This window comes from Choloepus didactylus, chromosome 6 (genome assembly GCF_015220235.1).
Source record: "Choloepus didactylus isolate mChoDid1 chromosome 6, mChoDid1.pri, whole genome shotgun sequence".
Lineage (NCBI taxonomy): Eukaryota > Metazoa > Chordata > Mammalia > Pilosa > Megalonychidae > Choloepus > Choloepus didactylus.
This window is the reverse complement of record NC_051312.1, coordinates 86,726,518-86,744,375: the sequence shown is the minus strand read 5'-3', so window position 1 is coordinate 86,744,375 and position 17,858 is coordinate 86,726,518. Positions and strand designations below refer to the sequence as shown.

General features: G+C 37.7%; 1 protein-coding gene across 1 annotated transcript in view; it reads left to right on the top strand.

Annotated features, from left to right (window-relative positions):
- FCHSD2 (FCH and double SH3 domains 2) overlaps positions 1-17,858 on the top strand; it is a 442,594-nt gene that overhangs the window by 270,069 nt on the left and 154,667 nt on the right. The window contains exon 9 of the mRNA XM_037840535.1: positions 16,788-16,910. Within this exon, the coding sequence (XP_037696463.1) occupies positions 16,788-16,910 (123 nt within the window). The remainder of the gene's footprint in view (positions 1-16,787; positions 16,911-17,858) is intronic.

Below are 17,858 nucleotides of genomic sequence, written 5' to 3'. Positions count from 1 at the left end.
TATCATCATTTTATTGAGATATATTCACATACCACGCAGTCATACAAAACAAATCGTACTTTCGATTGTTTACAGTACCATTACATAGTTGTACATTCATCACCTGAATCAATCCCTGACACCTTCATTAGCACACACACAAAAATAACAAGAATAATAATTAGAGTGAAAAAGAGCAATTGAAGTAAAAAAGAACACTGGGTACCTTTGTCTGTTTGTTTCCTTCCCCTATTTTTCTACTCATCCATCCATAAACAAGACAAAGTGCAGTGTGGTCCTTGTGGCTTTCCCAATCCCATTGTCACCCCTCATAAGCTACATTTTTATACAACTGTCTTCGAGATTCATGGGTTCTGGGTTGCAGTTTGATAGTTTCAGGTATCCACCACCAGCTACCCCAATTCTTTAGAACCCAAAAAGGGTTGTCTAAAGTGTGCGTAAGAGTGCCCACCAGAGTGACCTCTCGGCTCCTTTTGGAATCTCTCTGCCACTGAAGCTTATTTAATTTCCTTTGACATCCCCCTTTTCGTCAAGAAGATGTTCTCCGTCCCACGATGCCGGGTCTACATTCCTCCCCGGGAGTCATATTCCACGTTGCCAGGGAGATTCACTCCCCTGGGTGTCTGATCCCACGTAGGGGGGAGGGCAGTGATTTCACCTTTCAAGTTGGCTTAGCCAGAGAGAGAGGGCCACATCTGAGCAACAAAGAGGCATTCAGGAGGAGACTCTTAGGCACAAATATAGGGAGGCCTAGCCTCTCTTTGCAGCAACCGTCTGCCCAAGGGTAAAACTTATGGTAGAGGGCTCAACCCATCAAACCTCCAGTCCCCTATGTCTGTGGTCATGTTAGCAACCATGGAGGTGGGGTAGGCAAATACCCCTCCATTCTCCACAGGCTCCTCAAGGGGGCACTACATCTTTTTTTTTTCCTTGTTTTTCTTTTTTTTTTTTTTTTTTTAACTTTCCCTTCTTTTTTAAATCAACTGTATGTAAAAAAAAGTTAAAAAGAAAACAAACATACAATAACAGAACATTTCAAAGAGACCATAACAAGCGAGTAAGAAAAAGACAACTAACCTAAGATAACTGCTTAACTTCCAACATGTTCCTACTTTACCCCAAGAAAGTTACATAATATAGCAACATTTCTGTGAACTTGTTCCTACTATATCCATCAGAAATTAACAGACCATAGTCATTTCTGGGCATCCCCAGAACGTTAAATAGCTTATCTGTTCTTCTTGGATTATTGTTCCCCCTTCCTTAATTGCTCTCTACTGCTAGTTCCCCTACATTCTACATTATAAACCATTTGTTTTACATTTTTCAAAGTTCACATTAGTGGTAGCATATAATATTTCTCTTTTTGTGCCTGGCTTATTTCGCTCAGCATTATGTCTTCAAGGTTCATCCATGTTGTCATATGTTTCACCAGATCGTTCCTTCTTACTGCCGCGTAGTATTCCATCGTGTGTATATACCACATTTTATTTATCCACTCATCTGTTGAAGGACATTTGGGTTGTTTCCATCTCTTGGCAATTGTGAATAATGCTGCTATGAACATTGGCGTGCAGATATCTGTTCGTGTCACTGCTTTCCGATCTTCCGGGTATATACCGAGAAGTGCAATCGCTGGATCGAATGGTAGCTCTATATCTAGTTTTCTAAGGAACTGCCAGACTGACATTCCACCATTGTCCCACCAACAATGAATAAGAGTTCCAATTTCTCCACATCCCCTCCAGCATTTGTAGTTTCCTGTTTGTTTAATGGCAGCCATTCTAACCGGTGTTAGATGGTATCTCATTGTGGTCTTAATTTGCATCTCTCTAATAGCTAGTGAAGCTGAACATTTTTTCATGTGTTTCTTGGCCATTTGTATTTCCTCTTCAGAGAACTGTCTTTTCATATCTTTTGCCCATTTTATAATTGGGCTGTCTGTACTATTGTCATTGAGTTGTAGGATTTCTTTGTATATGCAAGATATCAGTCTTTTGTCAGATACATGGTTTCCAAAAATTTTTTCCCATTGAGTTGGCTGCCTCTTTACCTTTTTGAGAAATTCCTTTGAGGTGCAGAAACTTCTAAGCTTGAGGAGTTCCCATTTATCTATTTTCTCTTTTGTTGCTTGTGCTTTGGGTGTAAAGTCTAGGAAGTGGCCGCCTAATACAAGGTCTTGAAGATGTTTTCCTACATTATCTTCTAGGAGTTTTATGGTACTTTCTTTTATATTGAGATCTTTGGTCCATTTTGAGTTAATTTTTGTGTAGGGGGTGAGGTAGGGGTCCTCTTTCATTCTTTTGGATATGGATATCCAACTTTCCCAGCCCCATTTGTTGAAAAGACCATTATGGCTCAGTTCAGTGACTTTGGAGGCCTTATCAAAGATCAGTCGGCCATAGATCTGAGGGTCTATCTCTGAATTCTCAATTCGATTCCATTGATCTATATGTCTATCTTTGTGCCAGTACCATGCTGTTTTGGCAACTGTGGTTTTATAATAAGCTTCAAAGTCAGGGAGTGTAAGTCCTCCCACTTCGTTTTTCTTTTTTAGAGTGTCTTTAGCAATTCGAGGCATCTTCCCTTTCCAAATAAATTTGATAACTAGCTTTTCCAAGTCTGCAAAGTAGGTTGTTGGAATTTTGATCGGGATTGCATTGAATCTGTAGATGAGTTTGGGTAGAATTGACATCTTAATGACATTTAGCCTTCCTATCCATGAACATGGAATATTTTTCCATCTTTTAAGGTCCCCTTCTATTTCTTTTAGTAGAGTTATGTAGTTTTCTTTGTATAGGTCTTTTACATCTTTGGTTAAGTTTATTCCTTGAATTCTTTTTTAAAAAAAGCACTGCTGATCCATTAAAACATATTGCTGGTCAAATCCCTCATGTTTTCTCAATTTTGATATTGCAGAATTTTTCCCTTAGCATTTTGTAGCAAATAGTCAAATAGTTTGACAATTTAAATAATGCACATTTGAATGATTTACCTACCAAATATTTGCATATTGGAAACCACCAAGGAACTCATAGTGCCAGATTGACTCAATTTGTATAAACTTTGAAAGAATGCTTCTGCCATTTCTGAGTTTATTATGAATTGCATTGTATCATTGATTAATAAATTTATGGCTCTTTACACAGTTCTCTATATGAAGTCTGTACACATCTGCTTATTTGGAATTGAACAAACAAGTGTACTTAGAGAACATTCTTGTGCCATGCTGATTTAAATGCCTAAATGCTAGCTAAGTCCCAGATGCATCTTTGCCCTGCATGCCCTTGTAAACCATTATGCTTGTGATACTCTTTTTAGAATTTATTGTCAACTTCAAGTAATTCTTACCTTACTTTAAATTTATAAGAAATATATGGGTCTTTTGGATTGTTTTAGTGGTTCAGCTTTGAAGTAAAAATTTCTCACTCCAAGCTTTTATATCTGTTTAGTTGAAGAGAACCAGGAATAGTATGGCAAACTATTGAATTATAATTATTGCACTTAGTTATCTATATAAATCAAGTTTCTCCTTATAATGCAACCAAAGGGAATAATTTGGATACTATGGTCTATATAAACTGCAGTTACCATCCGTAACTCTTTTTAAGGAGTCTCTTGGTTGCAAGAAACAAAGACCCAACTGAAAATAGTTTAAGTAAAACTGGAATGTGTTGACTCAGGCAACTAAATCACTCTCCCCTGCCACCATTTCCATCTTCCCTCTATCAGATTTCGCATCACTGCCTTTCCCTGTGAGTTGGCTGAATTCTTTCCTATTGCAAAAAGTCTTTCTCTACTTGGTGGGAATAAAAGGCCATTTTAGACTTCTCCTTCAGTTTCCATCCCAGGGATGGCCCATTCATGCCATGTGATGTTTTCCTGAATTTCCTTCAGTTCTTCTTATTTATTTATTTAATATTTTTAATTAGAGAAATTGTAGGTTCACAGAAAAATCATGTAAAAATTACAGCATTCCCATATATCCTCTCTTATTCTCACTTGGCATTAATGTGGTATCTGTGTTAAAATTGATGAAAGAATATTAAAACTGTACTGTTGACTATAGTCTAGTCTATGGTCTATCCTGGAGAACAATCCTGGTGCATTTGAGAAGAATGTATATCCTGCTGTTTGGGGGTACAATGTTCTGTATATGTGTTAGGTCTTATTCTTTTATCATATTATTCAAGATCTCTGTTACCTTACTCATCTTCTTTCAGTGGAGCTTCTGTCCGTTAATGAGGGTGGTATATTGAAGTCTCCAACTATTATTGTAGAGATGTCTGCTTCATCCTTCAGTTTTGTCAGTGTTTGCTTCATGTATTTTGGGGCACAATAGTTAGGTGCATAAATATTTATGATTGTTATTTCTTCTTGGTGGATTGCCCCTTTTATTAATATATAAGGTCCTTCTTTGTCTCTTATTAACAACTTTTGATATAAAGTCTATTTTATCCGATATTAGTATAGCTACCTCTGCTGTTTTTTTGGTTACTATTTGCAGGGAATGTTTTTTTCCATCCTTGCACTTTTTTTTTTTTAATAATAAATTTTATTTTGAAATAAGTTCAATCTTACAGGAACAGTTGTAAAAACAGTACAAACCCCATGCATAGAACTCCATCATACCCCAACCCCCCTCCCCCGATATCCTGATCCATCACCTTTAAGATCCTGTTACACCACTGTCTCTTTCTTTCCTTCCATCTCTCCTTCCCTCCCTCCCTCCCTATCATCCATCATCTATTGCACTGTCCTCTGAACATATGAGAGCAAGCTGCACATATCTTTGAACAAACAATATAATTCACATATACCTTTCCCATGGACAAGAACATTATTTTATGCAATCTCATTAAATGCAGCCAAGAAGTTCAAGAAATTCAACATTGATATAAAGCTTACATTCTATTTTTCCTTTTTTTTTTTTTCTTGTGTCCCATTTGTGTCCCTTTGAGCCTCCTCTCCTCCGACCTCAGATCCCATCCAGGATCATCCTTGGCATTTAATTGTCATCTATTTAGACTGTCTTATTTTTTTTTTTCCATTGTGGAAAGATATATATAGCCTAAATCTTCCTATTCCACCCCTCCCTAGCATTCCATTAGTGGGATTAATCACATTTAGAGTGTTGCAATGCTATCACCTTCCAACCATCCATTTCTAGAAGTTTCCCTTCACCCCAAACAAAAACCCTGCTCTCATTTCTTAACTCCCCATTGCCCCTTCCCCCACTTCTTGGAACTCCTACTCTACTTTTCATCTCTTTGGTCATATTCTCTGATACTTTCTTTGTGTTTACCATGGGGCTTAAATTTAACATCTTACATCTGTAAAAATCTTGTTTTTCTTTGATACCAACTTAACTTCAATAGGACACGTAAACTGTGTTTCTATACTCCTCCATTCCCCTACCTTTATGTAGTTCTTGTCAAAAATTACATATTTTACATTGAGTCCAAAACCACTGATTTGTCATTACAGTTTATGTATTTTAGATCCTGTAGGAAGTAAATAGTGGAGTTATAAATCAACAATACAGCAGTATTGGTCTTTATATTTACCATGTGATCTTTACTGGAAATCTTTATTTCTTCATGTAGTTTCAGTCAATTGTTTAGTGTCCCTTCCTTTCAGCCTGCTTAGGACTGATCTACTGGTGATGAAGTCCCTCAGCTTTTGATTATCTGGGAATGTTTTCATCTCCCCCTCATTATTATCCTTCAGGTGTTTGTGAATTCTCCAAGTCTCTGATGGTTACTGACTTCTATTTGTATTCCATTGTGGTCAGAGAATGGTCTTTGAACAAATTCATTTTTTAATTTTTTTATTTTATTGAGGCTTGTTTTTATGTCCCCGCATACAGTCTATTTTGGAGAAAGATCCATGATCACTAGTGAAGAACATGTGTCCCGGCGACCTGGGATGTAATATGCTATATATGTCTGTTAAAAGTCTCTATATCTCTCTCTCATTTCTTTGTTTCTCTGTTGGTAGGGCTTGCTTTAGTATCTGAAGTAGGGCAGGTCCTTTATTAGCAAACTCTCTCAGCATTTGTTTGTCTATGAAAAATTTAACCTCTCCCTCAAAATTGAAGGAGAGTTTTGCTGGATAAAGTATTCTTGGTTGGAAATTTTTCTCTCTCAGAATTTTAAATATGTCATGCCACTGCCTCTCGCCTCCATGGTGGCCGCTGAGTAGTCATTACTTAGTCTTACGTTGTTTCCTTTGTATGTGGTGAATTGCTTTTCTCTTGCTGCTTTCAGAACTTGCTCCTTCTCTTCAGTATTTGACAGTCTGATCAGAATATGTCTTGGAGTGGGTTTATTTGGATTTATTCTATTTGGAGTTTGCTGGGCATTTATGCTTTGTGTATTTATATTGTGTAGAAGGTTTGGGAAGTTTTCCCCAACAATTTCTTTGAATACTCTTTCTAGACTGTTCTAGTTTGCTAATGCTGCAGAATGCAAAACACCAGAGATGGATTGGCTTTTATGAAAAGGAGGTTTATTGGCTACACAGTTACAGTCTTAAGGCCATAAAGTGTCCAAGGTAACACATCAGTAATCGGGTACCTTCACTGGAGGATGGCCAATGGCGTCCGGAAAACCTCTGTTAGCTGGGAAGGCACGTGGCTGGCGTCTGTTCCAAAGTTCTGGTTTCAAAATGGCTTTCTCCCAGGACGTTCCTCTCGAGCAAGTTTGCTCCTCTTCAAAATGTCACTCACAGCTGCACTGAGTTCCTTCTCTTTGAGTCAGCTCATTTATGTAGCTCCACTGATCAAGGCCCACCCTGAATGGGTGGGGCCACGCCTCCATAGGAATATGTCATCAGAGTCATCACCCACAGCTGGGTGGGTCACATTCCAAGCAAATCTAATCAGCACCAAAACATCTGCCCTACAAGACTACATCAAAGATAATGGAGTTTGGGGGATACAATATATTCAAACTGCCACATAGACCTTTACCCTTCTCTTCCCCTTCTGGGTCACCAATGAGTCTTAAATTTGAACGTTTTGTTTTATCTATCATACCCCTGAGATCCATTTCAATTTTTTCAATTTTTTCCCCATTCTTTCTTTTGTTCTTTCATTTTCTGTTCTGTGCTCCTCAAGGAGGCTGAGTTGTTCAACTTCCTCTAATTTTGTATTATGAGTATCCAGAGTCTTTTTAATTTGCCTACAGTTTCTTTAATTTCTATAAGATCTTCTGTTTTTTTATTTACTCTTACAATATCTTCTTTATGCTCTTCTAGGGTCTTCTTTATGTCTTTTATATCCCGTGCCATGCTTTCATTGCCTGTCTGTAGTTGTTTGATTAATTCTGCCAGGAACTGTGTGTCTTCAGATCTTTTGATTTGAGTGTTTGGGTTCAGGTTGTCCATGTCGTCTGGTTTTATCATATGTTTTAAGATTTTCTGTTGTTTTTGGCCTCTTGGCATTTGCTTTACTTGATCTTTAATTTGTTAGAATTGCAGCTTGGTGACATACACTTTCTCTAACTAACCAGCAGATGGCATCCATGAGTCACTTATTCCCCTCAAGTCAGTTCTCCCCAACTTTGTGGTGTGTGGGGATCTGATTCTTTTGGGGTCCAATTGGTGCACTTAATTTGGGTGTGTTGTCGGTGCTGTCTGCCCTCAATGAGGGGCGTGTGCCTGAGCAGTTAGGGAGGAAGGGCAGGTTAATCAAACCTCCCAGGTGTTCCCAGAGATTTAAGGCTGTTCTCTGCCGCTGACACAAAAGTCCTTGGTATTGGCGTAGGTTCCCTGGGATTTCTGAGTGGTTCTGCCCTCCCTGCTGTGCTTTTCCGGGACCTCTGCTGAGGGGGGGAGGGCCATGCCATGTCACAAGTGAGCGCCGGCCTCCGGGGAAGCCCTGGGCTGCCGGACTGTGTAGGGGCGTTCCCTGCCCGCTTCAAAGATGGTTGAATGGCCTTGGGAAGACGGTTGCTGCAAAGGAGAGGCTAGGCCTCCCTATAATTGTGCCTAAGAGCCTCCTCCCGAATGCCTCTTTGTTGCTCAGATGTGGCCCTGTCTCTCTAGCTAAGCCAACTTGAAAGGTGAAATCACTGCCCTCCCCCCTACGTGGGATCAGACACCCAGGGGAGTGAATCTCCCTGGCAACGTGGAATATGACTCCCGGGGAGGAATGTAGACCCGGCATCGTGGGACGGAGAACATCTTCTTGACCAAAAGGGGGATGTCAAAGGAAATGAAATAAGCTTCAGTGGCAGAGAGAATCCAAAAGGAGCCGAGAGGTCACTCTGGTGGGCACTCTTACGCACACTTTAGACAACCCTTTTTAGGTTCTAAAGAATTGGGGTAGCTGGTGGTGGATACCTGAAACTATCAAACTACAACCCAGAACCCATGAATCTCGAAGACAGTTGTATAAAAATGTAGCTTATGAGGGGTGACAATGGGATTGGGAAAGCCATAAGGACCACACTCCACTTTGTCTAGTTTATGGATGGATGAGTAGAAAAATAGGGGAAGGAAACAAACAGACAAAGGTACCCAGTGTTCTTTTTTACTTCAATTGCTCTTTTTCACTCTAATTATTATTCTTGTTATTCTTGTGTGTGTGCTAATGAAGGTGCCAGGGATTGATTTGGGTGATGAATGTACAACTATGTAATGGTACTGTGAACAATCGAAAGTACGATTTGTTTTGTATGACTGCGTGGTATATGAATATATCTCAATAAAATGAAGATTAAAAAAAAAAAAAAAAAAAAATGACCTAATGCTGAGCAAAATAAGCCAGGCACAAAAAGAGAGATATTGTATGTTACCACTAATGTGAATTCTGTGAAAAAATAAAAAATAAAAAAAAATAAAGTCAAGTGAAAGAAAAAGAAAAAAAAAAAAAAAAAGATGGTTGAATGGGACACGTTAACTTCCCCCTTTCTGCACAGCTCCACTCTCCCAGCTCCGGGACAATCAGCCGTGGGTGTATTCAAGGCTACTGTCCACAGCTGTTATTGTGTCGTGTGAGCGGTGCTGCGGGAAAGACTCCCTGTCAGGCTGGGTTTCTTGGCTCCGCTCTGTGCTGTGTTTTCAGCCCTGGGCAGGAATAGCCCCACCCGCTGGGGAGATGGCTGCAAGTTGTGCATCTCCCGTTTGCTCCCCTGGACCCGAGACAATCAGCAGTGGGTGTGAGAAAGGGTATCCTTCACCCCAGACACTGAGGCATTAGTCCAGACCGCTGCCGTCTTATCTGCAGCTATTCCTGGGCTTCTTTTTTTTTTTTTTTTTTAAAAAAAAAAACGCCAACCCACCTTTTCCCCATACCGCAGCGTGGCCGAGGGTCTCAGCCGACACACTCATTCGTTTCAGAATGCAGACTCCTGGTTTCACCAAATGCATATTCCCTGTGGCTTTAGCAGAACTTGTCCAGCTGGTGCTACTCTGGACGTGGTGTTCTGGGTCCTTTCTGGTTTTTTATCTAGTGTTTTCCACTGAGGTGTTTTTTTCTCTGTCTCACCTAGTCGCCATCTTAGGTCCCCTCCCATCCTTGCACTTCTAAAGTATTTCTGTCTTTGGGTTTAAGGTGAGTCTCATAAACAACATATAGTGGGATCGTGCTTTTTTATCCATTCTGCCAATCTGTGTCTTTTGCTTGGGGAATTTAATCCATTAACAGTGTTATTACTGTAAAGGCAGTACTTACTTCAGCCGTTTTGTCCTTTGGTTTGTGTATGTCATATCTTTTTTGTCTCTCTTTTCCTTTGTTGCAACCTCTTATTCTGTACAGTTGATCAGACAGTTGATCTGTCGATCACTTTCTGTTTCTGTAAATATTTTTAAATACTTTCTTTGTGGTTACCCTAGGTTTATATTATACAACCTATGTCTATAACCTACTGATTTGAAAAAATGCCAACTTACCTTCAACAGCATATGTGTTCTCTACTCCCATATCCATCTGTTTCCCCTCTTTATGTGGTTTTTGTCCACTTTGCCACTTTATATTTTGCATGTCCTTTTTCTTGTTCATTTGTATTCTGACTATTATAGGAATTAAAGAGTAGAGTTGTATATTGAGGCTATGGTAGTATTGGGTTTTGCATTTACCCTTTTAATTACCCTTACTGAAGATTTTCATTTTTTTGTTGGCAGATTTTTGGCTGGCAGTTTTTCTCTTTCAGTACGTACCTTGAATAGCCCTTAGTCTTATTGAGGATCCATTGTATGTGACAGATCACTCTTTTCTTGCTGCTTTCAGAATTCTCCCATTGTCTTTGGCATTTGACATTATGATTAGTTTTTGTCCCAGAGTAGGTCTGATAGGATTTATTCTGTTTGGAGTACATTGTGCTTCTTGTGCACATGTAAATATGTGTTTCATAAGAGATGGGAAATTTTGGGCCCTTATTTCCTCAAGTATTCTTTTGGCCCCTTCTCCCTTCTCTTCTTTTGGGACACCCATGACATGTATGTCTGTGTGTTTTGTGCTGTCAGATCCCTGAAACACTGCTCTGTTTTGTTTTGTTTTGTTTTGTTTTTCCTATCTGTTCTTCTGCTGGTATAATTTTTATTGTTCGGTCTTCTAGTTTACTGATTCTTTCTTCTGCCTGTTCATATCTGCTGATGTATGCCTCTACTGTGTTGTGCCTTTCATCCCCGTAATTTCTATTTTTGGTTTTTTTTTTTAATACTTTTAAATTCTTCTGGGTGCTCAGAATAATATCCTTTAGCTCTTTATGCACATTTTGCATCATCTCCTTGAATTGATTTAGGAGATTTTGTTTGAACTTCTTTGATTAGTTGTTCCAAATTCTGTATCTCCTCTGAAATTTTAATTTGTTCCTTTAAACCTTATCTTCCTGTTTCTTAGTATGGCTTGTAATTTTTGGCTGATTTCTGGGCATCTGATTATCTTGATGAGTTAACTCTGAAGGATACTTTCTTCCTCTTGTCTAGGGTTTTATTGTTAATTGGCTTTGTGCTAATGCTCTTCTTTGATGCTTAGTCCAGCTTATTCTAGGCCTTTAGCATAAACCATGTTTAACTGTTCACAATTTCTCAGCTCTTCTTCTTCTGATTCCTCCCCTGGATATGTGGTACAATTTTTAAGATTGTACTTTTTGTGCAGTTGTTTCACTACCAGGAGAAAGCTTACTTTCCTCTGTTCTTTCTAAGAGAATCTTGATCTCTTCTGTTTGTTTTCGTGCAGAATTTTCTCCCCAACTCCTGTGAGTTGTTTAAATTCTCCCCTTCACTCAGTGCCCCCTTTTCCTTACACTTTACAGTTCTAGGTCCCTCCTGTCTTACAGCAGTTCAGTTTAACCCCTCTCTCCCCTTTTCCCTGTTTGGCTTATCTGCCTCCAGTTTCACCCCCATTAGGGTATTCCATCCCAGGGATCCAGATGGGGTCAATCCAGGAAAGGTGGGTCACTCCAGAAAAGTCCATTTTGCATTTAAGTGATCCAGTCAACAGAAACTGGATTTGGTAAGTGCACTTCTTGTTGACAGTGTTGCCTCAGTCTCTCTCTTTTTTTTCCCAGGGGCCCTTTTGTGTGCAGCATGACTTAGCAGCTTGTGCTCTTTCTTGGGGCTCTGTGGACTTGAGTCCCTGTGCCGGGATATGCGTGAGGTTCTGTCTTGCTGCTGAGTGGCTGTATAGTCTGTGTCCGCAGCTGGAGGGACCCAGACCATGCTGCCTCCACAAGACTTCCAAGTTGTGTGGAACTGAATGAGGAGCAGGGTAGAGGGACTGGTGGGTTTGGGATAGAAATTTCCTATCTGCTTTTGTAAATTAATTTTCTTTTTCTTAATTCTGTATTTATGAAGTCCTTCTCCAGTCTTTATCATCCTCCAAAGTTCTAAGCAAGTTGGGTTTGTCCTTTTATTAGCTAATTCTGAGGGAGGGCTTTTCCAGGGGATGTCGTATGTGGCCATGTCGATGATGTCACTCTCAGGAGTCTTCTTTAGTTCTTTGCCCATATTTTCCCTTAGTTCTATGGGCATAGTTAGGATTTTTTTTTTTTAAGTCCTTTTCTGGTATGTCCCAGGTCTGCTTCTCCTCATTGATGGTTTCTAATGCTTTATCTTCTTCTTTGCCTGGGCCATCACTTCCCATTTCTTTGTAATATATCTTGTATATTTTGAAGCCAGGACATGTTGCTATTTTAATGTGTTAATTGCTGGAATTTGGACTCTCTTGTTCCTTAAGCATGTATCCAGCTAGTGTTATGACAGAACTTTCTTTGAATGCCAGGAGCTAATTAAAAAAAAAGAAAAGTTAAAAAAGAAAAAACTTCTTTCAATCTTTTCAGATTGACCTGTGCAAGTGCTCTCCTTCTGGGATTATCTATATAAATGAGTTTAGAGAGTAGCTCCAGATTAAAGTATAGGTGCCTCCCTGATTCTTTCTGGGCATGCTTGTTATTTGGGCATGTGTGTGGCCCTAGGAATTCCTGTTTACATAGATATGTCACCTTTTCCCTAGGAAACAGGTTCCACACCATCCCAGGCACTGCAGTGTATGTCCTACAGCCAATAATTTTTTTGCCCCAGGCATCCACTTGGCTGCTCTCACGGCATTCAGTAGGCGAGCTCTGTGAGCTGCCTTCTACATGCAGGACAGGTTCTGTAATGGCAGGTTCCTTAGGCCACCAACAGACAGATTGGTCAGACATTTGTGCTCTTATTATGTATACAAGGGTTGCTCTGCTCCCTCCAGAACTATGACCAGGGTCACACAATGTGATCACGGGCCAGCTTCATGATTTTTTTTTTACTTTGAGAAAACCATCAAAGTGGTGAAATAAGTAAAAGTTCTGGGATTCTAACCCACATCTAACTTATTTCAGAACTAAAGCTCTTTCCTGTACTGCATCTCACTAACTCCCTAACTCTGAAATAGAGCATAAGCCTCAGTTGAAAACTGCTGCTCATCTGTTTACCTGGTATATTATTGCTGTTGACCATATTCATGATGTTAGGCTTCTCTGACTCCAGCCCTCTACTTCTACAGATCACCAGGATCTAGCTCTATTTAAATGCTCAATCTAATCAGCCTAAATTGACTGTGTAGTCTAGTGGTGCCCAAAGGGTGGACCCCAGACTAGCAATAAATTGTTAGACAATGTATAAATTTTCATCTCCTCCCCCCAATCAGAATCTTTGGGGGGCAGAACCCATCAATTATGCAAATTATAAAAATTCAAACTTTCAGACCCCAGCCCAGACCACTCTAGTGGTGGGGCAGGACTGAAATGCATTCATTTTGTTCTCATAAATTTTTAATATATAAAGGCTGGGATTTACTGCTGTTAAGTAGGGCTTTACGTTTTTTTTTTTTTTTAAAGGCACAAATCCCTACTTGAAGTAAATCTTAGTATAAGCAGTTAAGTTAGGCACTATTTATTCACTAAGTTGTCAGGCTTTTTATTATTTTTCAACTCTTTAACGTTAAATATTGCACATCTATAATTCTGATTGGCATTCCTTGACTGTAAATGAAGAAAGATGTTTATGTATCTAAGTTCAAAACTGTCAACAAAAACACATCATTTCTAATCAACCCCTATTTGCTAACAGTTTGGCAGCCAAATTTAGGAGATAATCCTCTGTACTGATGGGCCCTAGAATTTGTATATTAGTTAAGCATCTTGTAATCCAATAAAATATTGTAAGCTTTGTAGTTAAATTAAAATATACCATAGCAACAAGTTACTTCTTGAATGTCTTTATAAAGTGTTTAGATTTTTTTAAATAAGATTTAAGAAGCTAAGTGAATGAGTAATTCCTGATTGTGGCATACTTTTCTCCAAATCGGTAGCACAATTCTGTTAATAAGAAATAGCATCTTCAATCAGAAGTAATCCTGATTATCATAGGTTCAAAATTGGAATTAAAAGAAAGCTTTTTATTTCTTTTTTTAACCTTCCTTATTCCTCTTCATCACTCCATACAGTTAATACAGTACCCATTTTATATTGCAATGAGGTCAGAGAATCTTTGTCTTTAATTCACCTTAAAATGCATGTTTCCTCTTTTTGGAGCTCATGATACCTATGTTGCCATTTGCTTTACTTAAACAAATACTCCAGTGATTTCCTGCTTATGATCGTCTAACAAGAGCAATTCTCAGGGAAAAACTTCATATTAGAAGTAGTTATAGATTTCTTTTTTCACAAGTTCAGGAAGAGCATGTCCGGAAGTAGAAACTTTTCTTCAGACTTCACATTAGCAGTTGTTCTTGGCAATTTGATAGAAAGCATCTTAAGATAACAGTATTTGGACTGCCTTTATTTGAAGTGCTCGTTGGTGCCATCTAGTGATATAAGCAATATAGAATGTTCAGTTTATCACTCAGTGCTTTGGGGACAGAATTTGTGTATTTTTTAAAATCAGTTTTAGAGTATAAGTTTAATCGAATAGCCAAATATAAAGTACATAAAGAATTCTTTTACTACAAAGCCTCCGTTGAGAATTCTTAGATATGAATCCAAAAGCAAAAGCAAAAAACTAAAAAAGATATATTTGACATCATCAAAATTAAATACATTGTGGCTAAGAGTATCCTAATATCCTAAAGAATTCAGATTTGAGACTCTGAAGGGAACTCCAGAGAGAGTTAAATAAAGGTGATGATGAGAGTGGACTGTTGTTTCAGTGCTTGCTATGAAGCTGTTGATTTGAGCTAAATATTCTTTATAATTTAGGGGAATATCCTCTCTTTGCTTATTTGCCAAAAGTGCCCCTTCAATCACACACTTTTAATCACAACCTTTGCCCTTTGGATGCACTTTTAAATTTACAAATAATCTTAGATTTTGTCAAATGGTTGTGTCATTTTTTTTTCAGAGTGCTTCTGTTGTAAAGATTTATTAACCTATAATAGATTTATTAATTATTAAACTTTCCTGGTCCCTGCATATTAAAAAAAATCAGTAATTTTTTGCCTCAAATGACACTATCAAGAAATTGAAAAGACAACTCACCAAATGGGAGAAAGTAAAAATCATGTATCTCATCAGAGTCTAGTACTCAGAATATAAAGAACTCTTACAACAAAATGACAAACAACCCAATTTAAAAATGGGCAAAGGATTTGAATGAACATTTCTCCAAGAGTTTATACAAATGGCCAAATAAGTACATGAAAAGGTGCCCCACCTCATTAGTCTTTAGAAAAATGAAAATCCAAAAAACACAGTAAGAAACTACTTCACACTCACTAGGATGGCTATAATAAAAAATATAGAGAAAATAACAAGTGTTGGCAAGGATATAGAGAAATCTGAACCCTGTGTATTGTTGATGGGAAAGTTAAATGATGCAGCTGCTGTGGAAAACAGTTTGGCAGTTCCTCTAAAATTAAACTTAGAATTACCATACCATGTGACCCAGCAGTTCTACTCCTAGGTGTAGAACCAAAAGAATTAAACAGGTATTCAAACAAAAACTTGCACTTGAATGTTCATAGCCCCATTGTTCATAATAGCCAAAAAAGTAGAAGCAACCCAAATAACCCAAATGTCCATCAACTGATGAATGGATAACAAATTGTGGTATATCCATGCAATGAAATATTATTCAGTCAGAGAAACAAATTGCAGTATTGATACCTGCTACAATATGGATGAACCTTGAAAACATTATACTAAGTGAAAGAAGCCAAAAACAAAAAGCAACATATTATTTCATTTATATTAAATGTCCAGAATAGACAAATCCAAAGAGACAGAAAGCAGATTAGTTAGTTGCCAGGAGCTGAGGAGAGTGAGGAATAGGGAGTGACAGCTTAATGGGTACTGGGTTTCTTTTGGGGGTGAGGAAAATGTTATGGAATAAATGGTTGCACAACCCTGTGAATGTAATAAAAGTCACCAAGTTATATAGTTTTAAATAGTTAAAACGGTAGTAGATTGTACCTCAACTTAAAAAAAAAAATCTGCATTGATTAGCAAGACTCTGAAACCTTTTTGGATTATCATTTATAGATATATTCTTTCCATAATTGTGCTTAATGTGTATATATTCTTTTTTTTCTTTTTTAACCTAAAATTATTTGTTACAGACTTTTTCATCTATATAGTCTTTTCAGTTTTTTTGTTTTTATTTTTTATTATTGTATATATTTAATGACTGAATGCTTCATAGATTGATTCCTCAAATGTTTGTTTTTCTTATCTTATTCCCTTTTTCAATTCCAAAGTGTCCTGCTATAAATTTTTAAATAAATAAGAATATTTGAGACCCTTCATATATATTACATTGATGTTTCTGCCCCCAAACAGGATCCCTGAGTCACTTTTCTTTCTTTACTATTCTACTGTGATTTTTCTCTGACTGCTCTCTAAGAAGAATACACTAATTTATAATCCTACCAATAATGGATGAGAAAAAATGGAGGACATTAATGCTCATTCAGTGTTTACTCTGTTTCAGGCATTGTCCCTGATCTGTTCACATCCATTAACTTCATTGAACTCACACACTCACTGTGTTATAAAGAGACTACAGGAGAGGTTGATGCAGCTTATAAGTGGATGAGCAAAGCAGAAGCCAGGCTTTTTAATCTTCCAAGTTTTGTTCTGTAGTATCTATTTTCTGACAGTTATACCAATATGGAATTTTCCTTTTTTTTAATTTCCTGTTTATTAGAGAGATCCACCGTTTCCCTCAAATGATTGTTTGTTGTTTGTATTTACTCTTACATAACAATCTGTATCTGTTGTTCACCTCTCCTTGACTTGCAGGGAGCAGACATCATGTATTAAAGATTTATTGTAACTTTTTTGTTTTTGTTTACTCCTATGATACAGGCTCTTGATGGAAATGTGTATGATCACCTTAAAGATTATTTAATAGCCTTCAACCGGACTGAGCTAGAGACATGCCAAGCTATGCAGAACACATTCCAATTTTTATTAGAAACTTCTAACAAGGTAAGACCTAACCATTAGTGCATAGGTGTTAAGTAATTCATTTTGGAATCTAAAATGTTTTTGCATACAAACAAAATGAAGGAATCAATATTAGAAGAATGCTTTTAATGGAAAATTTCTTAGAAACAATTTTGTCCTTCTAACAAAATGGAAGCATATTCTATTCTCCTTGTCCCTTAGTTGGTGATAGTGACACCAACAGATAAAAGGGAGATAATGGTACAGGCTAGCCTTGTACGTTACTATTTGAGAAGAATGATTTAAAGAGTTTTGTCTTTTACTCACATGAATTTGAATTTGAATTCAGTCATTTCAGAGAGCAAGATGGGCATGTGTCAGTGCAAAGAATGATAAAGGCACACAATAGAGAAAGTAACATTTTGTAATTGGTAAAGAAATAACTATGATAATATCTTGTTTTTTAAACAGTAAATCTTCCCTTTGATGTACAATCATTGTTTCATAGTAATCTTTTCATGCAAAGTGTTGAAGTCCAACAATTTTTCTGGTATGTCACACTATGTATAGAGAAAATAGATGAAATTGCCTTTTTTCAGGATCTGACATGTATTTTTTTGCAATAATGAAATTATCCTTTGGAAGAAAAATTGTTCCTGTCATTGGTAAATGCTGTTTGCTTTCTGATAAAAATTAAGTGCATAGTAAATGTTTCTTGAAACATGCATTTTCAAATATATATGCATTTCAGAACTCCTGCTTTAAAAGGGTCAGTTATATTCTCTTTTTTGGTTGGTGGAGTTTCTGATATCTTTAGAAACTATTTGGCGAGGAATGAGGGTACACATTTTCATAAGACAGTGTCCAAAGATAAGGAAGAAAAGGGGCACAAACTATTCTTTCTAAATGCCTTCTCATTATATTTGTTCTTGTTTTCAATATACCATGGCTTCCAATTTTATTTTTAGAGAAAGACTAATGGATATTTGG